The sequence below is a fragment of the Onychostoma macrolepis genome, chromosome 17 (genome assembly GCF_012432095.1).
Source record: "Onychostoma macrolepis isolate SWU-2019 chromosome 17, ASM1243209v1, whole genome shotgun sequence".
In the NCBI taxonomy this organism is placed as follows: Eukaryota; Metazoa; Chordata; class Actinopteri; order Cypriniformes; family Cyprinidae; genus Onychostoma; species Onychostoma macrolepis.
This window is the reverse complement of record NC_081171.1, coordinates 23,082,859-23,110,432: the sequence shown is the minus strand read 5'-3', so window position 1 is coordinate 23,110,432 and position 27,574 is coordinate 23,082,859. Positions and strand designations below refer to the sequence as shown.

The 27,574-nt window shown below is 41.1% G+C and overlaps 2 protein-coding genes across 2 annotated transcripts; both read left to right on the top strand.

The window, feature by feature from the left end:
• Positions 1–872: 872 nt before the first annotated feature.
• LOC131523295 (calpain-1 catalytic subunit-like) lies at positions 873–13,822 on the top strand. Its single transcript, XM_058749581.1, has 22 exons — positions 873–945; positions 2,085–2,353; positions 2,672–2,744; positions 4,180–4,298; positions 4,437–4,570; positions 4,733–4,907; positions 5,239–5,304; positions 6,076–6,161; positions 6,330–6,401; positions 6,498–6,658; positions 6,731–6,891; positions 6,993–7,004; positions 10,131–10,336; positions 10,473–10,530; positions 11,038–11,106; positions 11,212–11,269; positions 11,361–11,422; positions 11,575–11,643; positions 11,778–11,856; positions 12,040–12,156; positions 12,356–12,408; positions 13,490–13,822. Exons 1-22 carry the CDS (start codon positions 930–932, stop codon positions 13,514–13,516), a joined length of 2,142 nt encoding a protein of 713 aa, XP_058605564.1. The 5' UTR covers positions 873–929; the 3' UTR covers positions 13,517–13,822.
• Positions 13,823–22,181: 8,359 nt separating this feature from the next.
• LOC131523425 (E3 SUMO-protein ligase KIAA1586-like) lies at positions 22,182–27,271 on the top strand. Its single transcript, XM_058749806.1, has 3 exons — positions 22,182–22,596; positions 24,042–24,137; positions 24,600–27,271. The coding sequence occupies exon 3, from the start codon at positions 24,674–24,676 to the stop codon at positions 26,492–26,494; it is 1,821 nt and encodes a 606-aa protein (XP_058605789.1). The 5' UTR covers positions 22,182–22,596; positions 24,042–24,137; positions 24,600–24,673; the 3' UTR covers positions 26,495–27,271.
• Positions 27,272–27,574: the final 303 nt, after the last annotated feature.

Here is a 27,574-nt window from a genome sequence, read left to right as displayed (position 1 = left end):
TGACTAAGGAAGTCCATGGCTTAAGTAAACTGTGTGATCAGTGCAATCAGGTGTGTGTGTGTGTCGTATTGTAGTCCGTGGGTGATGTGCAACAGTAGTGTCGTGCAAGAGTCAATTTGATGGAAGGGCGACCTCTGGTGGCTATTGGGCGGAAGGCCACAGACCGGATTCGTGACAATTATCTACTTTAGTCAGTCTTTCAATGAGATCGAGTTTGGAATGTAGTAATTCTGGACCATGACACCACATACTGTAGGCGTGAGGCATTTAAATATTCTTTACACACTGACATGCTTAAAATTTATGAGGTGGCCTGAATGGCAGGAAAAACAGTCTCTACACAAAGTAAGGGGTGGGATGAATGCAAAAAGAAAAGAAAACAATATTCCACAGGTGTCGAGCACAAAACCAGAAACAGGGAGGAAAAGGTAATCTTTTACCGTAACTTTCTGACCAACCAGATCCTTGCAGGTGTGATGTATATCTTCCTTTACATTAATTGATTTTAACTAATCCATTTTCAAAAATTAATTATGCATAGATATTTTTTGTTAAAACATGATTAATTGAAGAACCCTAGATAAGCTTTAAAACAGTTGTAACTTTTTTTTTTTTGCTTTATTGTACTGATATTTGAGTATTATAACACTCAGTAACAGTGACAGAATCATGTGAAAGCAGATGGTCACAGCTTAATTCAGATAAATAACTTTAACTTTTTAAATATCAAATGTGAGACCTTTTTTGTTTGTATATTTTGATGAAGGTTCTCCTACTAATCCTGTGAAGTTCCTGGGTCAGGACTATCAGAAGCTGCTCCAGAAATCTCTCAGAAGAAATGAGCTGTACACAGATGAGTTGTTCCGTCCAAACAGCAGCTCTATTGGCACTCTGAATAAAGAAGCTGATCTAGACTGTAATAATGTCATATGCAAGAGACCAGCAGTATGTAAATAGTAATGTTTCATAATAATTACATTTTTCTTTCTTTACATTTAATTAAAAAAGGATACTTTGATGATTCTCATGTCATTCTGAAACTCATAAGACTTCCATTCTTCGAAATACAAATTGTCTTTATTTGCAAACAAAATAATAATCTGTATACTGTGAAATATGTTGGCCAACATTTTTTTCTGTCGCAAGTGTGAAGGATTTCAGTTTCTCAGAATGACAAAGACTCAGATGAACTTCTGCCAAACACTTCTTTGTTAACAAACACATAAGCTGGGAGTTGGGTGGGGCTCCTGCAGGTGTTTTAAAAGCATGAAGTAGGGCAAACGTGTGTAAAAGCCAGTCACAGACAGAAAAGACTACCATTCATTTGGGCAAAACTTCTTGTTCCAGTAATTTTTTGCAGCCTTGAAGGTACATATACATCTTATTCAATTCAGTAATGCAATAAGTTAAAGTTAATTAGTCTAATAGGAATGAATAAACTATATTTTTTATTGTAGATACAAACTAGTTGGTTGAAAACACTTCATATGAATGAAAACTGATCAAATTGTATCAGTATGAAATATAAGTATGAATTTAATTACATTTCATTTTCAATAGGTTGTAATCTATGAATAGTAAAGTGTTTGTGTGCTAATGCATATTAACATCATTAGATGCTTTTCTGTAAGAATTTATAAACCATGTTGGGTGTATATCTGAAGCTTAAACAGTAGAGCATGGCACTAACAATAGATAAAATTTATGCTATGAATGCAATGTAAGTTGCTTTGAATAAATGCTTCAAGTATAATGTAAATGTAAGTGTACAGGATAGAATTTGATTAGGTCTAATAGAAAATGTGTACAACTATATCCAAAGACTAGAAGAGCAAGACATAGAAATGCCAACAGGGACAATCATCTGGAACTGCGAGATGTACAGATGCATTGAGCTGTCAGGGTATATAAACACCTCTTAAATTACTTTAAAATGAAGATAAACTGTTTGTGGCTGGGATTTCTGGTGGCAGGGAATGTCATGTGATACATTTGCTGGACATGAATGTGACAGAGGTAACTTTTTTTTATAGCATTTTAATATACTTGTGTTGTTCTTGTATTTCCCTCTTTAAAAAAAAAAGAAATTCAGACAGATTTCAAAATGCCTCCTCCAATGGTTCCACATGGCATGTGCTTAAAAGTCGTAAACGACCGCAACATGAAGGGTGGTATGGGCTCTGAAACAAATCCTCTGAAGTTCATGGATCAGGACTACAACTTTATACAAAACTACTGTCTCAAGACAAATCAGAGATTTGTTGATGAGTTTTTCCCACCAGATCCCCATTCTATTGGCGATGGGCTGCTGGAGCCAGATGATATGGCCAGGGTGGAGTGGATAAGACCAACGGTAAGTAGGCAGCCCTGCGTTTTGCATCAGCACGTGTGTTCTGACAATATTGCACAAAATGTAAAAGAAGTACAAAATATAAACTTTTGTTGAAAGCTAAAAGAGTCTTATTTAAAATCAGCTGACTGTGACAAGCTAAATGCTTGAAAGAATTAAAAAGACATTAATAAAGTTGACCTGTAGTCACATATTACAGCAGATTATTCAGAAAGATGAAAAAGATAATGCCATTACTAAACACACCATCAGTCAAAATATCCCTTTCACAGAATGGATCAGTTGACCAATACTGAAACTGTATTACTTAATTTCTTCCAGGTATTATATCCAAATTTGGCTGAATTTATTGTAAAGACAGTGTCCAGGTTTGACTATGCCCAAGGGAATGTAGGTATGTCTGGATAACCACAATTTTGTTGTTATAGACCAGGGATGTCCCAATGTCCCAATGTCCTGCAGTGTTTAGCTGCAACCAGCTTCAACACACTTGCCTAGAAGTTTCTAGTGAATCTAAAGACCTTAATTAGCTGGTTTAGGTGTGTTTCATTATGGTTGAAGCAAAACTCTGCAGGACAGTGGCCCTCCAGAAACAGGTTTGGACACCCTTGCTGTAAATCTTATGGCTTATTTCCACCGAGCATTATAGGTCAGTACAGTACATTACGGTACATCCCGATAGCTTGCGTTTCCACCGCAAACAGTACCATTACTTGACAAGCGTGGTGTATGCCGGGAAAATAGTAATCAACGTCATTCTCTAAAATTACAAAAAATACACTGTATATTTTTTTTTGTGTTTGCGCACTATGATATAAACAAGCCCAACACACATGAGCAGCATAGCAGAATGAGTGAAGGAGATGCTTATCATTAAATTCCCTTTGTGTTGTCATTCCCCTTTGTAGCACGCGCAAATGATGATTCTCTGTCAACCAATCAACGTTTTGCAAGGTACCGAACTACTGTGCTAGGTACCCCAATGGAAGGGTAGCAAAAATTGGTATGATACAAAAAAAAAACAAAAAAAAAACACCTTTTTTTAAACTCTCTTTGGCCGTTGATTTAATTTGCATAAAATCTGGCAAGTGTAATCTAAAGACCCTCATGACAAAGGATATTAAAAGAATTTTGATTTATAAAAGTGTTGCGAATGTATAATCCAATTAAATGGTCTTTCCTATATCTGCTCCACAAAATGCCCAAACTTAACAAAACTTGATCCAGACAACAGAACATTCTGTTGCAAAGAAAAACCTGTCATACGGAAAATTTTATTTGAATCTGTACAGCAAAATTTAATTTAATCTGAAGAGCAAGACTTGCTACCATGCCTTAAAAAATCTTACAAAATAAATTTCCTCTGAAAACAAAGTAAACTAGCAAAACTAGAAAAATTCATATATGAGTTGTGAAATATGAAACATCAAATTTACTGTGGCAATAGGTGAATAGGGTATTTTGGTTACACGTAATTTGGTAGTCCACTTTAGACATTCTACTAACGATAAGTAACTTTGTAACTACATGTCAACAACATGTCAACTAATTTTCATTAATTTGCAACTACATGTCTACTAACTCTAACTGTTAGGTTAGGTTTAGGGTTAGTAAAATAAGTCGACATATACTTGCAAAGTTTCTCATAGTCAGTATGTTGTGGACCCATCAAAATAAAGTGTTAGAAGATATTAAGCAGACAGTCTACTAATACTGTAATGACTGCTAGTTGACATGTAGTTGCAAAGTTACTTACTGTTAGTAGAATGTCTAAAGTGGACTATCGAAATAAAGTATTGCTGGTATTCCCCCCTCCCTCCCTCCCTCAGGAAACTGTTGGTTTCTGGCATCGGTTGGGGCTCTAACATTTCAAGACAAATTATTACATAAGGTTGTTCCAGACGGACAGTCATTCAGCCACAATTATACTGGTTTATTTCACTTCAGAGTAAGTTCCTCTTACAAATTCCTACAGAATATTTATTTCTGTTTTGACCATATGATTAACCATCGAAACCCCATGCAATAGTTAGTATATTTTTCTGTTTCATTGTATCAGTTGTTCAATCACTATGTAAATTTACAGTTTTGGCGGTTTGGAAACTGGTATGATGTTGTGATTGATGACAAACTGCCAACAGTCGGCCGGCAGCTGATTTTTGTGAAATCAAAAACATTTAATGAGTTCTGGCCTGCCTTGCTGGAGAAAGCATATGCCAAGTAAGTGCCTGTACATCTTTTTCTGTGACTTTATAAAGTTGACTGTTGTATTCAATATAAGCACGGCTGTAATTCGACCTGTGGTTCATGTGCAGTAATTGTCCTCAAATGTATGTCTGTTACACTGTGGTAAACGATTTTGAGTTATAATGACTGTTCCAGGGTGTGTGGCTCCTACGCTGACATGCATAATGGTCGAGTATCTGAGGCCCTCTTGGACTTTACCGGTGGGGTTCATATGCACTATGAACTGAAAACAGCTCCTAGTGATTTGTGGGAGATAATGTACCGTGCTTACCAGTCAGAGGTCATTATGGGTTGTGAAACTCCACCAGGGGTAAGCAAAGAGTAATTATATCTTACACTCATGGTCATGCTAAACTAAAAACATAATATTGTGATTCCTTTGATTATATAGATTACATTTAAAAATACTGTAAGCGATGTTAGCCATCTTGTTTACTAACTAAACCCCAAATTACCTTCAAACGCACACGCACGCACACGCACACACACACACACACACACACACACACACACACACTCACACTCACACTCTCTCTCTCTCTCACTCTGCAAAACCCCTCCAATAACTTTTCTCTGTATGCCTAGACAAAAAAATTAAAAATAACTTGGGATTATTATTCTATATGTTTCCACATAATCAGAAAGAGAAGCAGTTACCAAATGGCATAGTCTTGGGCCACGCTTACACCGTGACAAATGTTTACCAGGTAAGACTGCACAATTCAAGTCTCAGCGTGCATCAGATAATGTCATAAGATCCCAAGAATAATATTTTAAAGACAAAAGAAAATGCCTGAAGTCCAGCCAACTTGATTCAACGCACACACTCTTTACAAGTTTATACTTGATTTGGCCTTTTTGTCTTAATGATTGTTCTGAGATAAAAGCTCAATGTGTTTAAAATCAGTTCAAACTAAAATCCTCTTGCAGTGGATCCTTTCATAAAATATAATGGCAGTGTTGCCAGGTCTGCAGTTTACCCATGGAATTGGACTATTTAAAAAAAAAATTAATTAATTAATTTAAAAAAAAAAAGCTAGTTTTGACTGTGATTGGGGTGATCTTAATTAACAATTGGGAGGATTTTGTTAAATAGATCTGGCAACCCCGACTGATGCCAGCTATATAATTTTATGTATTAAGACCCATTTATACTGTGTGAGGAACATATTAAGCAAGGACTTTAACCACAGGTTGCTTCAGGGAGATTTTTCAGAATTCTTTCTAGATTTCACAAGCTTGTTTCCTGCTAGAAAGTGTGTGGGAACTTGCTGGGAAGAATCTTTTACTATCCATTGAATGCACAACAAATAATTAAAAATAGCCATTTTACTTCAAAATTCTTGTAAAAATATTACAACATTTCCAAATGTAACCTTTTGTTTATAGTCTGTTAAAGATATTATTTAAAAAATATTAAAAAGGTCTGCCACATTTATATACCACTAAATATGTGCAGTTGAAATCATGCTCAACAGGTCATGAGTGGTAGAAACCCAGTTAAGCTGGTTAGATTGTTCAACCCATGGGGAGATAGTGAATGGAAAGGAGACTGGAGTGACAAGTAAGCTCTGCTTTTATTCAACATTATAGCAGATAACCAACTAGCAGAACAATTGGCAGTAAAAACAAAAGCAACAAATTAGCAAAACATAAAAATTGTGAAATTTTAGAATTATTAACTGTCAAAGTTATCCTTTGTCCTGATATTTATTTTGCATAATTCTCTCAGATCACCTTTGTGGAACACCGTGAGCAATGAGGAACACAAACAACTCATTGTGAATGAAAATGGAGAGTTCTGGTGAGCATGAACCATGTTTTCATTTACATTCTTAAAATGTACTAAAACACAAAATACAATTTGTGTAGGATTTAATTAATTAAAAAATTTTTTCAGGATGTCAATGAATGACTTCCTGAGAACATTTGACAACATGGATATCTGCTGTACCAGTCCTGATTTTCTGGAAGGGAAGTCTGCTTGTCGCTGGATTTCCAAGTACCACCATGGCAGCTGGGTTTCTGGGAGCTCAGACGGAGGCTGCATGAATTATGAAGGTGCTTTTACTGAATTATAAAGCTGGTTATGAATGCAAAGCTGCTTCTAATACATCTCTCCTGTCATTGTAGACAGCTTCTGTAAAAACCCCCAGTTTTGGCTGAGGATTAATGATTTTGATAAGGGCTGCGAACAGGGCCAGAACAATGTTCTGGTGACTCTCATACAGAAACCTGACAAGAGACACAGACGCCGCGCTGCACACCATGGCATCGGATTCTACGTGTTTGCAGTCAGTATTAACAAAAAAGGCAATAAATATGGTTGTACTGTGTATGTATGATACCTTTGTGTTTGAAGTGTAACCTTTATTTTTATTTTGAACTTTCACAGATTCCACCTGAGGCAAGTAAAATATATAAATTATATCACAGTTTCTGGTGTTAATCACATTGGTTTAAAAATATACTGTGTATTTCAGGTTGTATCAATATATATTACATTATTTTTTATACCTTTCTGACACATTCATTTTACATGTTCAGTGAACGTCTCGGTTACATACGTAACCCTCATTCCCTGATGGAGGGAATGGAGACATTATGTTGTGATGATATTAGAGGTCTTACATAGGAGCCCCAATCAACTCCAACGCCAATGAGAATTATTGAGTGGATTTTGCGTACTCCCCTGTAGTGTTGTCAAAAGTACCGACCGCAATACCAATCGGTACTGAAAATTAAAAAATGTCCATTTCCCACTAACATTTGAGCGCTGTTGAGCAGATTCTTAAACAGCGATGATTGGTCATTGTGTTCATGTGTGCAACAGATATGACTGTGATTGGCTAGAATGATCATCGCTTCACCGTGCAACGAACACTGTGTGAACACAGTTCATACACGGAGCTCTCTTCTAACGAGCTGATTATCTGAATAAGGTGTGTTAACTAAGAGAGACATGCAAAATATGCAGAGCGGGGTAGCGAGGTGGCGCGAGGACTGGAATTGAGAATCGCTGCTGTAAGGCAACAGCATGCATCCACTCATTCAGGTTTATGCTGAGGAGCAGAGACTGTGTCCCGGCATTCAGTGACTGGTTCAGGGTTGTGGCAAGAGGACATAATGTCACCATTCCCTTCATCAGGGAATGAGGGTTACATATACTGTATAACCAAGACGTTCCCTGTCTGTCAGTCACTACGAGTTATGGCGTGATGACGATAGGGGTCCTATAGAAAGCGCCACAACCACTGAACAGCGTTACAACCTGTGGCACTGGAAATGTTGACAAGCCGTGGCATGTCAAAACAAATGCACAAATTCACTGACCTTGGTGCCGAGAGGGGCCAATGGTGAGTACATTGCTGCTGGAGAAGGCCATGCTGCTGTTCCATCCACAAAAATTTCTTAGCAGAATGAATTTCAACCTTCAGAGAAAGACTGCTTGATATCTTTCTTTTTTTCACATCTTAGCTAGATGAATGCTGGAGAAGCATGGAGACCACATCATGCCCATAGGGAGGTGACATGGGTAGACACTTCTATGGACAGACCTAGGGGCAGTACTACTGTACATATGGAATGGGTCTCTGAGGCAGGTCCTACCTGGGAGTAGGATGGAACTACTGTCAGCAAAAACTAACAGAGCAGGTCTGTCAAGGGGAAGACACAGGTTTACCATGAGGGAAAACTTAACATGGAAGAATAAACATATGGGATTTCCCACAGGGAATCTCATCATATGGGACACCTAGGCCAGTACAGGGGCTGACCAGAGCTCCGGGTATGCTAATACGAGCACTTGGCCTGCGGTTATACTCCTCCGCTGAGTCTGACTGCTGGGGCTGCTTGAGCAGGGTTTGTCGCCTGTTGAACTCCACTGGGAGAAAAAGGGCGCTTGCAACACATGGGAATAAACAGGGTCTATGCGAAGGTTGTAGAACCTTGCAAAGGTGTTAGGTATCACCCAGCCCACAGCTCTGCAGATGTCTGCCATCGTCGTGCGCCAAAGCCCAGGAGGAGGGTACACTCTGGGTGGAGTGAGCCCTCACCCCTAGGGGGCACGGCTCATCTTGGGAATGGTACGCCAAGGTGATGGCATCCATTATCCAGTGGGCCAGCCTCTGCTTGGAGACAGCCTTCACCTTCTGCTGTCCTCGGGAACAGACAAAGAGCTGCTCAGAGCTACTGATTCTCCGGGTGTGGTCCATGTATATGCACAGGGCACGTAAGGGACATAGCAAATGCCAAGGCTGGATCTTCCTCCCCCAGGGCCAGCACTTGCAGGTTCACCACCTGGCTCTGGAAGTAGTGGGAACATTGGGCATGTATCCAAGCCAGGCTCTCAGGACAACGTGAAAGTAGGCTGGCCCAAACACAAGGCACTCTTAGCTCACTGAAAATGCTTGCAGGTCCCTGACCCTCTTGATGGAAGTGAGCGCAGTCAGAAGCGCTGTCTTGAAAGACAGGACTTAAGTTCGACTGACTCTTGTGGCTCAAATCCATCTATCTGAAGTCCCGCCAGGACAACAGAAAGGTCCCAGGATGGTACGAGGGGTGACCCAGGATGATATAACCTCCTGGCACCCATCAGGAACCTGATGATCAGGTCTTGCTTCCCCAGGGACTGGTTGTCCACTGCAATGTGATGTGCTGCGATAGTAGCGACATATACTTTCAAGGTGGAGGGTGACAGCTTACGCTCCAACCAGTGGCAGATCACTTCAGTCTGCCACTTCCCGTCCAGTCGAGGCCTTCCCAGGACCCTGAGGCTGCCTGCCCATTGCATATAGCGTCCCAGCCCATTCTGGAGGCATCTGTCATGACAACATGCCGGGACACTTGTTCTAAGGGCACCCCAACCCGTAGAAAGGCAAGGTCCAACCAGGGGCGGATTGTGTGGCGGCACATCTGCGTGATTGTCATGTGATGTGTGCCATAGTGCCGTGCCCATCTTGGGACTGGTTGTGTAACCAATGCTGAAGTGGTCTCATATGGAGCAATTTGAACAGCATGACAGCGGCTGCAGATGCCATTCAGTGAGACCACCTTCCTGCCTCTGAAAGAATTCAGGCAGGTCAGCACTAATTGGGCAGGCTTGTTGGTAAAATGCACTGTCATGTTGACCGAGTCCAAGTCCATACTAAGAAAAGAGATTCTCTGCACAGGGGAGAGCTTGAACTTTTCCAGTTGACCCAAAGCCCCAACCAGCTGAGGTGCTGGAGCACCAGGTCCCTGTGATGAGAACTATTAAGTAAATGAAGGCAGCACAGACAGAGGGCTGTTCTAATGTTGCGTGATCTTTCCCAAGCAACCCAATATGCAAATATTTTCATAACAACATGAGCCGCTTAAAATTAAGAAAGTTATCAATATAACTGATATTCAAAATGGCAAGCAAGCAAAATCCATTCACCAATTTTCTCTTAAACTCAGAGGTGATCGGGGCTCCCAAGTAAGACCCCTAATGTTGTCATAACTTATAGTGACCGACAGATAGGGAACTAATTTTCATTTCATTACCTGTTAGATGAGATCTGAGGGAAAGTTTGGATCAAGCTTTTTCCATGGAAGAAAGCCTGTGGTAACAAGCAGGCCCTTTCAGGATGCAAGACAGGTGATGAAATTCTTCAGGCTAGAGCCGGGAGAGTATCTCATCGTACCATCCACATATCATCCCAATAAGAGTGGAGAATTCATCCTGTCCATTCTCTACAAAAATGAGATCCACATTCAGTAAGTTGCATAAAGGACTGATAGACTGACATTTTATTTAAGCTTGGAATAAGATTAAAATTCACAGTCATGTATACTCCAAAATGTTCAAAATTATTCTTTATTACACTGGTTAATTTTTTTTTTTTCCCTTTAGAAAGGATACAGAAAGAATGGAGAAAAAATTTCTTGTGGATCTTTTAGGCGAGTCTGAGGTAATAATACACAGAATCACAGTGCAAAACTTTAGTATTCTCTTGTTTGAGTTTGTCAATGTGCAATCAGAGAAATACACACTGAAATATTTCTTCTTTCAGCAAATCTCTGCAGTTGCGGGCAGCTAAATCCTATTGTTGTCCTGTTTTTGTTAATGCACCTATAAGATGGAAATTAAATAAACTTGATAAATAAAGTTAGTATAATTACAACTTCAGAATCTAATGCATAAACACCCTTCTCTGCATATTGATGATTACACTATTGTTGATTCTATTAAAAATATTATTTTTCAATATTTTTAATCATAATAAACTTGAAATTAAATATAATTAAAAATAACAATTTATGATTAAGACTAGATATCTCAACTCAGACTTTGTTTTAGGCCTCTAAATCTCTTAGGACTTTATATATTTTTTTATTTCTGTTAGTTTCTGACAAAACAGTTCAGTTCTAGTTGTCATTTTAGCAGTTTACTCATCATTATCTTTTCTCATGTTCAGGTCCATTACACTGAAGAAGTGGATGAAAGATCAAAAACTAAAGCACTGTTTCGGCAATATTCTGATCAAGTAAATATGAAAGCTAATATGTTATCAAAAATTACATTAAACCGCAGCTGCTGTGCTTAACAATATAACAAGCTTCAATCTTTTGAATGTCTTCTTTGGAAACAGTATAAAGTTGTTGATGCTGAGAAGCTTCAACGGCTTCTTCATGAAAACTTACTTGGAGGTGAGTGTTTTTAAAATCCTGTCCATTCTGTGTGAAATATAGCTAGTTTTGAAATCTCACAAATGTATCTTTTGTGACTTATACCTTTTAGGGCATAAAAACACTGAAGGATTTGGCCTGGATTCCTGTAGAAGTATAATAGCCATGTCAGACGTATCCTTTATTCTTTAAGCATGTAATTAAAAACATAAAAATAATTTGTTGAATGATGATGATCTCCCAGGTTCAGCTTGTATTCGCAATCATATTATAAAGAAACATGTTTTAGATCTAGAAATATTCCATGACTGTAACAATAACAATAGTTCAATGTTACTGGAAGACTCCACGGACCAGAATTCATTCGTCTATGGAACCGTATTTTGACATACAAGGTGAGTGTATTTGAGTCAGGAATTTAGCTATGGATTTTTATTGTATTTAGACAAGAAATTTAGCTATGTATTCAGTTATATTTAGATTTTTTCCCCAGTTTTATGAAGAATAATTTATCAAGGATTTTTTACAGAATATCTTCTACAGCATGGATTCTTCCAATGATGATGTTTTGTCTTTCAACGAACTGCAAAATGCATTAGAGAAAACAGGTTGAGACTTACACAGTTTATGTTTTGTTCTTGGTGAACCGTTGTTGAACCCTCTGTGTCCAGTGACCCATAAAACTGAACACAGAGGTATTGATATAATATTGATATATTTATATAACATACGTTCATTCACACATTGCAGATGTATTGTATTGACTGTATGTCATGGTTATTGTACCCTAGGCCTGCATCTAAATGAAGATATTCTCAATCTCATGTTTGTGCGGTATGGTGGTGCTACTGAACAGATCTCTCTGGAGGGTTTCATATGCCTTGTCATGCGTTTGAACTGCATGGCCAGTGAGTAGGACTCCAGTGTACTGGACAGAAATTACTGCAATGCAATTTGATTTTCAGAAAGAAATAAAATAAAATAAAATAAAATATAATTTTTGCTTTGCAAAAATTTATTTCTATCCTTTCATGCTTTTGAGCTGCGTACTCCGGGTATTATGTTTTGGATTTATTACATATTAACAGCCTTTATTCTCTTTACCAGGGATATTCCAGAGACTCTGTGAAAACGGGAAGATAACTCTTGATGAGAGTGAGGTAATGCTGATGAAAGCATTTGTCTGTCATGACAAATCTCTGAGAGTTTAGCATGGTAATATACATGGCAGTGTTAATGTGTTTGGTCTTGGTGGAATAGATCTGATCATGGGTGAAATTGGGAGGGCAGTTAGTCATGGAATCCTTGATGTCAGCCCCGCTGCAATCGGAGCAGTTAGCCATGAATTCTTCCAAAGATGGTTTTTGTCTTTCAAAATACGTATACGTATACGATCTAGTTCACCGACCAAAAGCATGTGCAAACTTATCAACCAGTAATTTTATTTCCAGTTACGGATGGTAGAAAGTTCAGAAATGAATGGTATGCAATTTATGACAGAATATAGTCCCACAACTGATCATTTATTTTTTCTTAACGTATCTCCCCTTTTTTATCAACGATTTAAAATGGACTCATTTTACGTGACATGGGAAACAGACACGGAAAACTTCAATGAACAGCAGAAAAGCACATTTCTGGTTAAAAAATGAAAGGCCATCAATTGACACTAAAATAGGAAGCATCACCATTCACATCAGCAGCAAAAGTCAAAGCTAGTCCACAGTTTAGTAAACGTTGGCGAGTTATTCTTGACTGTGCTCTGTTGAGTGCTTTGATGCGTTGCAATATCGTAGGGCATTGTTTTGATGCAATTTTTTTTTTCTTTCCGTACTGAGACTTGCTACTGCCAATCCATCCACAGACATCCTGCTGTTATCATATAGGAAATACTGCTGCTGTACATATAACATACATGAAATTACCCAGTAGCAGATCTGAACAGGTGGAGCTGGGGAAGGGAAAGAGTTTCTGAAGCGCTCTGCAACTGCTACAGCAAGCACTAGCTGAGTATTTAAATGTTGAGCTGCAAGCTCATTGGCTGCTGATGTGAAAAGAAACCAATCAGCTGCACTGCGCCATCTAGAGTTCCTGACATAATTTTGTATTATTTTTTTCCATATTCTTTCCATATTTTGTTCCATATAAGTGTTTAAAATATTTCTGCTCAATTTTCTTTGTTATTTTTGTTCATTCACAGTTCATATATTTACAGTCTCTTTTTGTGTATCTGTGTTTTAGTGGATAGGACTCACCATGTACTCATGAGGGAATGTCTTCTTGCCAGGAGGTTTGCCAACAATCGCAAGAAGCAGTTTAGTGATGAAAAACAATTATTGATTGATCTAAACATTTCTTTTATTTCATTTATTTTTCTATATCAAAATGATATATGATAAAATGCTTTTCTCTTTTCCTTAAAATTATCATATGATACAGAAATTTCATATGACCAAAATGTTTGTAAATGTTTCTAAATTCTGTCTATTTTGACTGTTTGAAAAGTTATGCATGTAATGTATGTATTTATAATTTTAAACACTTGGAGTTACTGTTGGTGTAAAGAAAAGAATATTCAAGCATATATATATAAAGCTATTTTAATACTAGTTCTGATGCTAGTTTATTTTTTTAAATTGTCAGAAAGATTGTGAAGTAAGAATATTTCTCAACACAACATAATACAAGGAGATTTTAGGCCGCATGGCTACAGATCTATGCACACTCATGTTCCTCTAAATGCTTTGGCTTTTGACTTTGAAACATTGACATGCCAGGAAAAAGTGTTTTGGTGTCAGTTTGTGACCATTGTTTATCTGATATCAGCCTCATTGATACCGTCCACACAAGAAAAGATATTCAGCCGTCTTGTGAATATTTCTATAATGTATAATTAAGAACTATACTCTAATTTTAGGTACAAACTGATTTTAAATGAAAATTGATCGAATTGTATTAATATTTGTATTAATTGAATTACTTTGTCTTTAGCTTGTAAATTTAGCACTTTGTAGTGTATGATTAGTTTACGATGGGATTCCTCATAATTTATTGTAACTCATTCATTTTGAGCATTTTTGCACTAATTCCATGTGTTCGAGCTCCTGCCCCTTTAATTGCCAATGGTAAAGTGCCTTTATGGTTCTACCGAGGTAACCATGGGCATAGCGATTGAAAAATTTATAAAAACCTTTATTTATTAGTAATATTTTGTGTAGCATACCACATAATACCAACGATAACTGGCAAATGAACTGGGGAGAACTCAGGACTTAAGAACACAGGAACTAATGGGATAATTAATGAAACAACAGGTGGTAACGATGAACTTAACAAGACACAGTCAAAAACTAGGTCAAAACAGAAACTCAACACACAGACATGTGACACTAAGGTGTGCTGCCTGTGTTGTTTTGCTATCGCCTTCTAAAGAATTATCTGATGGACCTGTCACAATAATACATTTTATAAGTGTCTGGCTTTTTGTGCTATTCCTTTACGTGCAGTTACATTTACCTTTGCTCATGCACATTTCATTTAGTCAGTTCGGACAAATTCATAGAATATTTTCAATGTTTCTGTTTCAAAATGTGCAGATTTAAACTACTGTAGATTGTTTTATGGGGGGTGTTTGTATAGGTGAAAGATAAAATTTTGCTAGATATAAAGTCCCCATTTATAAAACATAAAATATAAATAATATATGAAGAGTTTAAATGCAAAAGCCTCTAAGTGCCGTTTGAAATGTTATTCTAAAATGAGCATTTTCACCAGGCTCCTATGTGTAAGTTCAGTAATTTCACTTTAATGGCAATGAATAGGTTCTTTTCATTGCCATTAAAAATATAGGACTATATAAAATACATAAAATATAGACTAGAGGCTTTTGCATCTGAACTCTTCATATACAATTCTTTCTTTATATTAAAAGTTAGAGAAATCATATGGAGGAATGTGAAGGGATTCATGATTCACTGAACTATTTAGCCATTCTTTAAGAAAACCTGATATATACAGGGAAGCCATCAAAATAACTTAACTTAAGGCCAGAAAAAACCTGAAGGTTGAGTGTTTTGCGTTAATGTCTAAATTTTAAAAGCAGCGTGCAGTAACTATGCAGCTGTTGTTATATAACAGCTCACAGTCTATTATTATGCTTTTGGGTAAAATGTTAGACTATTATCTACTTTAGTCAGTCTTTCAATGAGATCGAGTTTGGAATGTAGTAATTCCTGACCATGACACCACATGCTGTAGGCGTGAGGCATTTGAATATTATTCTTTACACACTGACATGCTTAACCTTATGAAGTCGCCTGAAAAACAGTCTCTACACAAAGGGGTGGGATGTATAGCAAAAAAAAAGAAAAGAAAACAATATTCCACAGGTGTCGAATGTAAAACCAGACACAGGGAAGAAAAGCAGTCTTTTACGGTAACTCCCTGACCAACCAGATCCTTGCAGGTGTGATGTATTTCTTACTTGTATCTATTTAATTTATTCATTTTAATTAATTTAATCCATTTGCACAGATACTTGAACTGCATGGCCAGTGAGTAGGACTCCAGTGTACTGGACAGAAATTACTGCAATGCAATTTGATTTTCAGAAAGAAATAAAATAAAATAAAATAAAATATAATTTTTACTTTGCAAAAATTTATTTCTATCCTTTCATGCTTTTGAGCTGCGTACTCCGGGTATTATGTTTTGGATTTATTACATATTAACAGCCTTTATTCTCTTTACCAGGGATATTCCAGAGACTCTGTGAAAACGGGAAGATAACTCTTGATGAGAGTGAGGTAATGCTGATGAAAGCATTTGTCTGTCATGACAAATCTCTGAGAGTTTAGCATGGTAATATACATGGCAGTGTTAATGTGTTTGGTCTTGGTGGAATAGATCTGATCATGGGTGAAATTGGGAGGGCAGTTAGTCATGGAATCCTTGATGTCAGCCCCGCTGCAATCGGAGCAGTTAGCCATGAATTCTTCCAAAGATGGTTTTTGTCTTTCAAAATACGTATACGATCTAGTTCACCGACCAAAAGCATGTGCAAACTTATCAACCAGTAATTTTATTTCCAGTTACGGATGGTAGAAAGTTCAGAAATGAATGGTATGCGATTTATGACAGAATATAGTCCCACAACTGATCATTTATTTTTTCTTAACGTATCTCCCCTTTTTTATCAACGATTTAAAATGGACTCATTTTACGTGACACGGGAAAAAGACACGGAAAACTTCAATGAACAGCAGAAAAGCACATTTCTGGTTAAAAAATGAAAGGCCATCAATTGACACTAAAATAGGAAGCATCACCATTCACATCAGCAGCAAAAGTCAAAGCTAGTCCACAGTTTAGTACACGTTGGCGAGTTATTCTTGACTGTGCTCTGTTGAGTGCTTTGATGCGTTGCAATATCGTAGGGCATTGTTTTGATGCAATTTTTTTTTTCTTTCCGTACTGAGACTTGCTACTGCCAATCCATCCACAGACATCCTGCTGTTATCATATAGGAAATACTGCTGCTGTACATATAACATACATGAAATTACCCAGTAGCAGATCTGAACAGGTGGAGCTGGGGAAGGGAAAGAGTTTCTGAAGCGCTCTGCAACTGCTACAGCAAGAACTAGCCGAGTATTTAAATGTTGAGCTGCAAGCTCATTGGCTGCTGATGTGAAAAGAAACCAATCAGCTGCACTGCGCCATCTAGAGTTCCTGACATAATTTTGTATTATTTTTTTTTCCATATTCTTTCCATATTTTGTTCCATATAAGTGTTTAAAATATTTCTGCTCAATTTTCTTTGTTATTTTTGTTCATTCACAGTTCATATATTTACAGTCTATTTTTGTGTATCTGTGTTTTAGTGGATAGGACTCACCATGTACTCATGAGGGAATGTCTTCTTGCCAGGAGGTTTGCCAACAATCGCAAGAAGCAGTTTAGTGATGAAAAACGTCTTAGGTTACGTATGTAACCCCAGTTCCTCGAGGGAACGAGACGCTGCGTCCAAGAACGCTAGGGGAACGCCTCCAGCGTGACCACGCTCTGATACAAATGTAATCTGTCCAAAGGATGGGCGAGACGTCACGGGCGGGTGACGTAATGGCCAGGAGGCATAAAAGCACGTGCGGTGGAACCGGCGTCAGCTTCAGGAATGAAGCAACCGTCAGGGATGCCGGAAGTATGGCCTTGAGACGCAGCGCCTCGTTCCTCGAGGAACTGGGGTTACATACGTAACCTAAGACGTTCCTCTTCAGGAACTCGAGCTGCGTCCAAGAACGCTAGGGGAACGAGATCCCCACGCCGCCAGACTGACAAATCCCTGCCTAGTGTGGATGGAGCACAGCTAGGGCGAGAGAAAAAAGGCCACAGGTGGCTAAGTGAGCGGGGCCTGCGTCCCGAGGCCAACTTCTGAAGAGTGAGTCTTGATCCCCAAGAGGGAGAGCAGAGGACTCGAGGCTATGGAATAGCATCCTGATCCACCACATAGCAACGCCTGGCCGGAGGCCTCAGCCTCTGGAGGAAACATGTACTAGGGGTGTCTACCCACTGAAGGTCACCGAGAAGGCGCGGTAGGCCGGTATAGCCGCCACGTAAACCCTCAGGGTGGAGTGGGTTAACCCTCGGAGGAACAGGCCCGCACAAACTCCAGAACTTTACCAAACGGGCAGTTGGCTGGGTCGAGCTGGCAACCTCTGCACCATGAAGTGACACTTCACTTCAGGGTGTACAAGTCCCTTGTGTTGAGGAGAAAACATGTAACTAGGGGGTGCCTACCCACTGAAAGGCCACCGAGAAGGGCGTGGTAGGCCGGTATAGCCGCTACGTAAACCCTCAGGGTGGAGTGGGTTAACCCTGCGGAGGAACAGGCCCGCACGAACTCCAGAACTGTACCAATCGGGCAGTTGACTGGGTCGAGCTGGCGGTCTCCGCACCAAGAAGTGAAAAGTTCCACTTCAAGGCGATAGTTTCCTCACTGAGGGAGCTCTGGATTGGAGGAAGGTCTCAACAACCTCGGTTGGGAGACCAGAAGCTATGGGCTGTGCCTCAGGGGCCACACCCACAACTTCCAGCTCCGGGCGGGGTGACAGACCCCGCCAGAGAGGAGATCGCTCCTGACGGGAATCTCCCATGGAGAGCCGTCGAGGAGAGAAATCAGGTCCGAGAACCATACTCGGCCCGGCCAGAACGGTGCTACCAGAAGTAGACTGACCTCGTGCCAGCGCACTCGCCAGAACTCCCGGGAGCAGAGCGATCGGGGAAAAATGTACAGACGAAGCCTCGGCCACGTCTGTACCATGGCATCCAGCCCCAGTGGAGCTGGATGAATTTAGAGAGTACCAGAGGGGACATGCGCTGTATACTTACCTGAGTAGCGAAGAGGTCCACCTGAGCCTGGCCAAACACTCTCCAAATGTGCTTCACCCCCTCAGGGTGAAGCATCCATTCCCCGGGCCTCAGCCCCTGCCTCGACGGGATGTCTGCTCCCACACTGAGATGCCCAGGCATGTGAACTGCTCTCAGCGAGAGGAGTTTGTCCTGGGACCACCCAAGGATCTGGTACGCCAGCCTGTGCAGGGGGCATGAATGCAGACCTCCTCGGTGGTTGATGTAAGAGACCACCGCAGTGTTTTCGGTGCTATCGCACCAACACCGGCGATCTCTAGGTTTGGGAGAAAGTGTTTCTGTGAAACACCGCCAGCATCTCCAGGCAGTTGAAGTGCCACATGAGACGGCGAGTACTCCACAGACTGCGGGCAGGGTGAGGGACACGTCCGTTGCTAGCGTACGCAGCAACACAGAGCTCCCAACACCAGGCCCTGAGACAAGAACCAAGGATGTCTCCACATGTCTAAGGCACGTAGGCACCACCACGTGACCTTGATCATGTGAAGCGGTTTTCCCCTTGGGGAGAACCCCTTGGTCTTGAGCCACCACTGTTGAGTGACTGGCCTTCTTTCACTGGCCTTTCTTTCCTGACTGCTGTGAGGATTGACTCGATCCGAGCAGGGGACACACGTGCCTGCATCGTGGTCGAATCCCACACCACACCAAGATAAGTGGTTCTCTGTAATGGAGAAAGCACACTCTTCTTGGCGTTCAGTCTTAACCCCAACACTTTCATGTGAGCAAGAACAACATCTCGATGTTGAGCCGCCATCTGCTCTGATAGAGCAAGAATCAACCAAAGTGGATATGCGGATGCCTTGTAGTCGCAACGGAGCTAACGCGGCATCCACACACTTTGTAAAAGTGCGTGGTGAGTGTTAGGCCCGAAGGGAAGAACCCGATATTGGTGAGCTTACCGAAAGCAAACCTCAGGAACTCCCTGTGAGTGGGAAGGATGGAGATATGGAAGTATGCGTCTTTTAGATCGATCGCGACAAACCCGTCCTCGGACCTGATCTGAGACACGACCTGTTTGAGCATCTTGAACTTCAGTCTGCTGACTGAGTGGTTCAACTGATGCAGATCTAAAATGGGACGCCAACCCTTCATCCTTCTTGGGAACTATGAAGTACCGGCTGTAGAACCCGGAATCTCTTTCGTAAGGAGGGACCACCTCGATGGCCTCCTCTCTCAAGAGAGTACTCTACTTCTCATTCCATTACCAGAACCTGCTCGGGGCCCACCAGAGTGGGATTCAACCCGTTGAAACGAGGCGGAGGAGAACCAAACTGGATTCTGTAGCCTCTTTCTACAGTATGCAGGTCCCATGGAGACACATTTGGCAGTAGTTTTCACGCTGCCAAATAGTCTACTAAGGAACCAGTTTCTCAAGACTGGCCTCTGGTATAACCAGGGCGGCTAGCTCGGTGTCCTGAACGGCACGCCAGCAGGAGACGGCCAAACTAGCTGCTCTAGAAACCCCTGAAGGGGTGGCGAGCATCTCAGCTCCGCCACGCTACCGGGCGGAAGAAACTGAGATGTGTGCTCGCTGGAGATCGCTGCGCCCTGGAACACCGACGTGGCAGGGTTGGCAGACCGATCTCCTGAGGGCACTGAGGAGAGACGGGCACCGTGTACCGCGGTGTACGCCGCTCTTCCCCAGAGGGGCCTGCCCTCATAAGTTCTGGGCCATGGGCACCAGGACTGCCTCAGCCAAGTCTCCTATTGAAGCGACTGTCCTCAGACTCACGTCATCTTCAAGGAAGACTAGACTGGTAGAACCAGAGCCTGCAATGCAGGACCCAATGAGACACGCTTGGCAGGGGCTCCCACACCGCCAGGTGCCTACTAAGGGAACCAGTCTCTGGAGACTGGCATCTGGTATAATCAAAGCGGCTAGTTCGGTATCCTGGAATGGCACACCGGCAGGAGAAAGCCAAACTAGCTGCTCTAGAGACCCCCGAAGGGGTGGCGAGCATCTCAGCTCCGCTACGTTTCCGGGCGGAAGAAACTGAGATGTATGCTCGCTGGAGATCGCTGCGCCCTGGAACACTGTACGTGGCAGGGTTGGCAGACCGATCTCCTGAGGGCACTGAGGAGAGACGGGCACCGTGTATGCCGCTCTTCCCCAGAGGGGCCGGCCCTCAGAAGTCCTGGGCCATAGGCAGCAGGATGTTTTTAGCCAAAGACTATCCAGCGAGAGTGACGGTCCGCAGATCCACCTTCTGCTAGAAGGCCTTGGCCTGGGAGCACCACTCTGACTCCAACATACTGGGGAGTACGAGAAGTGACGCTCCCTATAGGAGGAGCTGGAACACGGTTGGGGCTGCTTCGCCCAGCAGCCCCTGCTGACCACATCAACCTCCTCCGAGGAAGAGAAGTAAAACATAGTGCTCTTACTCGAGAAAATCCCAAGTTTTCTTAGGCTCCTTACACATACACATCTAACTTCTCCTAGTTAGATGAAATAGATCATTTAATTCCTCAAAATTAAATGGAGAAAAACAACCAGACAAGTAAACACGGTCTGATATGAAAGGATTCATGAAACGAACGAGAATGACATAATGCACGCGTCGCCTCGGCAACGCGCTGCAACAGTGAGCTCTCACTCAAGGGGAAGAACCGCACGCGGGCTTCCAGCCCAGCGAGAGCGCTAGATCTGGGGATTGCAGGTGGAGAGAGGGCGAACCCGTCTCCAACCCGTCCGCCAGATCTATGTGCGATCCCTGCGATCTCATTCGCCACCGTGCCTCGGCAGCGGCGGACCGGTTTCTTTTTAACCACGAGATCATACGGCGGGGAGAAGCACGATCAGCCCCTTTTTTTCGAGCTGACAGCGCGAACTCCGTTCCTAAGCAGGGAAACTGCTATAATGACAACCTCGTTCATAATAAGCTTGTGCAAACACTGCGATTTTACAAAGCTCATCGACACCATTCACCACGTCTACCTCCTCGGAGAAAGACAGGCGGAGCGTCGCGCCCTCTCTCTCTGGGGGGAAGAACCCGCGAGGCTTCCGAACCCAGAGAGCGGGCGCTGGATCTGATGGGAAGGAAGAAGATAGGGGCTCGCCCGTCTTCATTCCCTCCACCTGATCCATCTGCGATCCCCGCTAGCGCAGCCGCTGCTCCGCCTAGGCAAAAGCGGGCCGGCAACGCAAGGAACGCATGTGAAAGCTCCCTCCTCAAAGAGAGCCCTCTGAGAGTAAGCATACGCAGCGCCAAACGCTCACAAGCGGGCAGTCAGCTCCCTCGAGAGCTGACTCTGCGTGCTCTGCTCTCAAGCAGACCACACACGGACTGTTAGTGAAAAACACAGCCTGTAATGCGATCTGCTCTCGCCCAAGTGCTAGTTTCTCTGCACTTTAGACATTGTGGAGCTTATTTCAAGTGACAAACAACACTAAATAAGAGTAAGACTCACAACACAGATCGACAGACACACAGAGTAGCGGTAGCTGAATGACAAAAGCTGACGCCGGTTCCACCGCACGTGCTTTTATGCCTCCTGGCCATTACGTCACCCACCCGTGACGTCTCGCCCAGAAGTGTAGTCCAGGGTATACGCTGGTATACGGCGTATACCTACTTATTTTTCAGTCAGCATTGCGTATACCCACTTCTAAATCCCCCCCTGATGCGCACCGGTCAGTAATATCTGTGAGCCATGACCCACCCTCCTCTGCCTCTAATTGGCTGGTACTCGCTGCTTTCACTGATGAGATTGGTTAACTTTAGGCATGAGGACTGATGAGCCAATCAGAGGCAGAGTAGGGCGGGTGCCGCAGGTCATGCCGAGGAAAATATCACTACTACCTCAGGTGCCAGTGAAAAAAAAAAAAAACTTGACTACAATAACGGCAGCAGACCAAACAACAGATGAAGAAACAACACAAGCGGCGGTGTGCCACCCCAGTTGATGGAAGACATAATTCTGAGGTAAGTTTTAAGGTGGTTTCCAAAAATTATCATTATTTTAACTAGTGGCAATATGACTGTACATTTAGAGGAGAAGAGATTTTGCCACCAATAGTTAGTGCGAGTCGGCTAACGTTATGAAGCTAGCTACGTAGATTGGGATAATGTGGGGAAACCGGGGCATTGTTGGATTTTAGTAAGTGTTTAATCAACCCAGTTCTTAAGAATTTCATACCAGACTGATGAAACTGATTATCTCAATGTCTATGAAGCTTGTTTATTATTGTAAAGGTCTAAATTATAACGTTAGCCAAGTTACTTAGCCCTAAATTATAACATTAGCCAAGTTACTTAGCCCTAACTAACCTATATGATCTAGTTTAATTTTATAGCAGCTAGGCTGGTAGTTGATTTTTAAGTAAGTTAAAACACAAGAATGGGGACATGTAGTTTAAGATTCAGCCTAAAACAATATTGAGGTCTAATCAGGCTGTCTTATTTTGTATAGGGACAGATAAGTTAACAATGAAAAGGAAGGGATATATTGCTGACTTTTTTGTAAAGAGGCACAAATCAGGCTCAGATCAGGCCCAGGCAGACCCCACCCCTGAAACCAGCAGCCCTGGCAGCTCTCAACCGGGAGCTAGCCAGGCAAGTCAGTGTGAGCATAGACAAGGACCCAGTCTACCACCACCAGGTCAGAACATACAGGCAGTAAATTGCATCTCCAGTTTATTGAAAAGTGAAGCCTCACACTGTAACAAAAGGTGATTTTGACAGATTAAGCCTCATTTTGAATGTTGATTTAGCTTGTAACAATAGATGAATTTCAGTGTGATGTTATTTATTTTATTGCCGTTATATTTATTTTGTCTGTATCCATGTTTGTTTGTTTTTTACAATGCTACTGTTATATAACATTTTGTGTTAAATTTGTTGTTTTTTGTTAAATAAACTCTCCCAAGTATTTCACTCACTAATCTCCTGTATGCTTCAGCTTTACTTGCTGAAAATATTTCCACTTGGTTATGCAGATTGTTAATGTAAAGAGGGGGACCCATGTCTTGCTGATGACTATTGTGATCACAGTTGTGTGTGTGTGTGTGTGTGTGTTTGTTTATATTACATTGTGGGTACCAAATGTCCCCACAAGGATAGTAAAACCTGAAATCACCTCCATTGTGGGGACCAACCAGCGGTCCCCATGAGGGGAATGGGTTAATAAACATACTAAATTATATATTTTTTTAAATGTAAAAATGCAGAATGTCTCCTGTGATGGGTAGGTTTAGGGAAAGGGGCAGTGTAAGGGGATAGAATATATAGTTTGCACAGTATAAAAACCATTACGCCTATGGAAAACCCCACAAAGATAGTAAAACAAACATGTGTGTGTGTGTGTGTGTGTGTGTGTGTGTGAGAGAGAGAGACAGGGAGATGCATAATTATTTTTGTTGTTTCTGTAGACATCAATAATGACTGGCCAGACCTGTGGAGTGCTAAACAAACAGAAGACTTCAAATCCAAGAACCCATGGTTGGGATCCAAAAACAAAAAATTGGGTAAGTTTAGGTAGATTGCTAGTTTGGGTAACTTTTGAAACAGATAACTGTGTGTGTGTGTGTGTGTGTGTGAGTTGGTTTATATGATTTATGAGGACACAAATTTGTATAATGACATGTGTATTACATTGGTATTACAACTTTAGGGTGGTTAATGAGGACATGTCAAAAGTCCTCGTAAATCAAATAGCTTAAAAAACATAAAAAAACAATGTTTTATTAAAAATGTAAAAATGCAGCATGTCTCCTGTGATGGGTAGGTTTAGGGAAAGGGGCAGTGTAAGGGGATAGAATATACGGTTTGTACAGTATAAAAACTATTACGCCTATGGAGAGTCCTCATAATGCTGTTGCACCAACGTGTGTGTGTGTGTGTGTGTGTGTGTGTGTGTGTGTAAAGGACCATACACACGTACAGCTGTGGATACAGGAGTAGTTACATTGTTTGTTTATGCTTCGCAGGATGTCTGGTCTGTAGCAGTGTGAACTCCATTGGGATCGACAAGGAGCAAGGTGTATCGCTCTCAAGAGAATGGATGAACTTTGAAATTCAAGTGTCTGGCCAGGGAAGTAGAACAACAAGTTTGTCAGTCTTGAGAAATAAGGTGAGGAAACATGCGTTGTCCAAGGCCCACACTCAGGCTGTGAAGGTGGCAGAGCAACAGAAAGAAGCTGCCATTGAGAATGCAGTGGAGACTATGACTGAGTCCTACATGAAGGAAACTGAAGCTGTGTTTCGAACAGCCTACCATCTGGCCAAAAATAACCGACCCTTTTCTGACCATGAAAGCCTCATTGAGCTGCAGGAACTGAATGGTGTAAAAATGGGCTCAATACTTCATTCACGTTACAGTGCAACACAAATAATACAACATGTTGCTAGTGAGATGCAGAACAAAATCATCAGTAGCATTATAGCATCATCCAGTAAGTTAGCTGTCCTAATTGACGAGGCATCTTCTTTAAGTCACAAAGCTGTCATGACAGTTTCTATTAAAGCATCAATTCAAGAAGAAAGTCCTGAGTTCATATTCCTGGAACTTGTTGAACTGGAAAATCAGAGAGCAGATGGCATAGTACAGGCGTTACTCGCCTGTTTAACTAATGCTGGCTTTACAGAAGAGTGGCTTCATGAAAACTGGGTAACATTTGTATCTGATGGAGCCAGTGTCATGCTAGGAAAGAAGTCAGGAGTAGCAACCAGACTGACTTCGAGATTCCCAAAGCTTTTTGTATGGCACTGCATGAACCATAGACTTGAACTTGCTGTGTCAGATGCAGTTGATGAGGTAAACTCTGTCTATCACTTTAAAACTTTTATCCAGAAGCTATACTCTCTGTATAGTATGTCAAACAAAAATGAACGTGAACTTGTAAATGCAGCAGCTGAAGTAGGCTCACAACTTCTTCGCATTGGCAGAATCTTGGATGTACGCTGGGTGGCCAGTAGCTTTCGGACTGTTCGTGCTGTTTGGACATCCCTGGGAGCTCTTGTGCAGCACTTTAAAAATGCTTGCAGTGATGAGATGAGGTCCACCAAAGAGAGGCAGATGTACAGAGGTTTGTTAGACCGTGTTCAGAGTCCAGAATTCATTTGTGACCTTGGCCTCATGTACGACACTCTCCATGAACTAAGTCTCCTGTCACAGGAGCTTCAGTCTCGTTCTATAACTCTCCTCAGAGCAGAGCATCTGCTGAAACGCTCAATCAGAGTGATCCAGTCATTCAAAGAGAGTCCAGGTGAGAAATATAGTGAGGCTTTAGAAGCAAAACAGACTGGGGAGTATCGGTCTATAGCCCTGAAAACAAATGCAAAGCTGAAGTCTATCAATCCAGGCCAGTTCTTACAAAGCCTTGTGAACAATCTGGAGAAACGCTTGTCTTTTGAAGATGAGACCATCATGGACCTCAGCATCCTTGATCAGAGTAAGTGGCCATCAAAGCCCAGCATCCGCCATGGTGAAGAACAAGTTAAGCGACTGTGCAAGCGATTTAACTTGTGCACAGACCAAGCACTGAATGGGATGCGGGACCTACTGGAAGAGCCCAGTAGTGAGCCCAAGGACCTAAAACCACTTATGAACTGTATGAAAACATTCCCTGTCAGTACAGCAGAGTGTGAGAGGAATTTTAGCCTTATGAACAATATAAGCTCAGACAAGAGGGCTGTCCTTCTGATCTCAAACATATCAAACTTGATGATGATTAATATCAACGGCCCACCAACTTCCAAGTTTGATCCTAGAAAATATACAAGGACCTGGTTGAAGAGCCATCGTGCTGCCTCTTCTGTGCGTTCTAGAAAGTGCAGTGTGAAAGCTCCTGCAGAAAGCAAATTTGTCTGGAATATACTGTAGTATGAGCAAAGGTCAGAAACCCAGTGCTGGGTTGAGAGAGTATATCACTGTTGATGTGTTGTTAATGCATATATTTTTGTTAATTGTTAACTAAATATTGTTGTAACATATTATTTTGTTGAATGATTTACTGGTAAATGAACATGTTAAAAACAAAGCATTAATTCAAAAAATGATGATATTCAATATTTGTAGCAATATTTATATATATCTAACGAAGTATTCAGCTATTGAAAACCAAATAATTTCAATTTTGACAGTGCACTTTTAAGTTTAGCTGATTGGCTTTGATGTTTGGAAGAGAATGATTTGTGTGTTTTATTTAAGATGAAATATGAACAAGGATGCATTGTCAACATCAGATTTGAAGTATTTTATTTAAATAAATGTGCAAAAAATAATCGAAACACCATGCTTGCCTCATGATAAATACATTTTACATTCATCCAGGCTGCTTGTGTGACCAGTAGTAACTACAAACTGCTCCTAATCAAGTCATGATCATTTTAGTGAGCAAGTAGAAATTACAGATTTTTGGGTAAACTAAATCATAGTCTTACATGTCACTGTTTCTAAAACAGGGCTTTTTTCTGGACTACTTAAAAAAAAAACTAAAAAAAAAACGTGAAAAATGAGAGTATACCCACTTCTCCAGGGACCACTACACCACTGGTCTCGCCCATCCTTTGGACAGATTACATTTGTATCAGAGCGCGGTCACGCTGGAGGCGTTCCCCTAGCGTTCTTGGACGCAGCTCGAGTTCCTGAAGAGGAACAATTATTGATTGATCTAAACATTTCTTTTATTTCATTTATTTTTCTATATCAAAATGATATATGATAAAATGCTTTTCTCTTTTCCTTAAAATTATCATTTGATACAGAAATTTCATATGACCTAAATGTTTGTAAATGTTTCTAAATTCTGTCTATTTTGACTGTTTGAAAAGTTATGCATGTAATGTATGTATTTATAATTGTAAACACTTGGAGTCACTGTTGGTGTAAAGAAAAGAATATTCAAGCATATATATATATATATAAAGCTATTTTAATACTAGTTCTGATGCTAGTTTATTT

Bases quoted from the DNA above. Each gene is read 5' to 3' on its own strand.
- LOC131523295 (XM_058749581.1), top strand. The intron at 10,531-11,037 runs GTAATAATACAC...TCTCATGTTCAG, and splicing joins ATCTTTTAGGCGAGTCTGAG to GTCCATTACACTGAAGAAGT. The intron at 11,857-12,039 runs GTTGAGACTTAC...ATTGTACCCTAG, and splicing joins AAATGCATTAGAGAAAACAG to GCCTGCATCTAAATGAAGAT.
- LOC131523425 (XM_058749806.1), top strand. From the start codon at position 24,674: ATGAACTTTGAAATTCAAGTGTCTGGCCAGGGAAGTAGAACAACAAGT.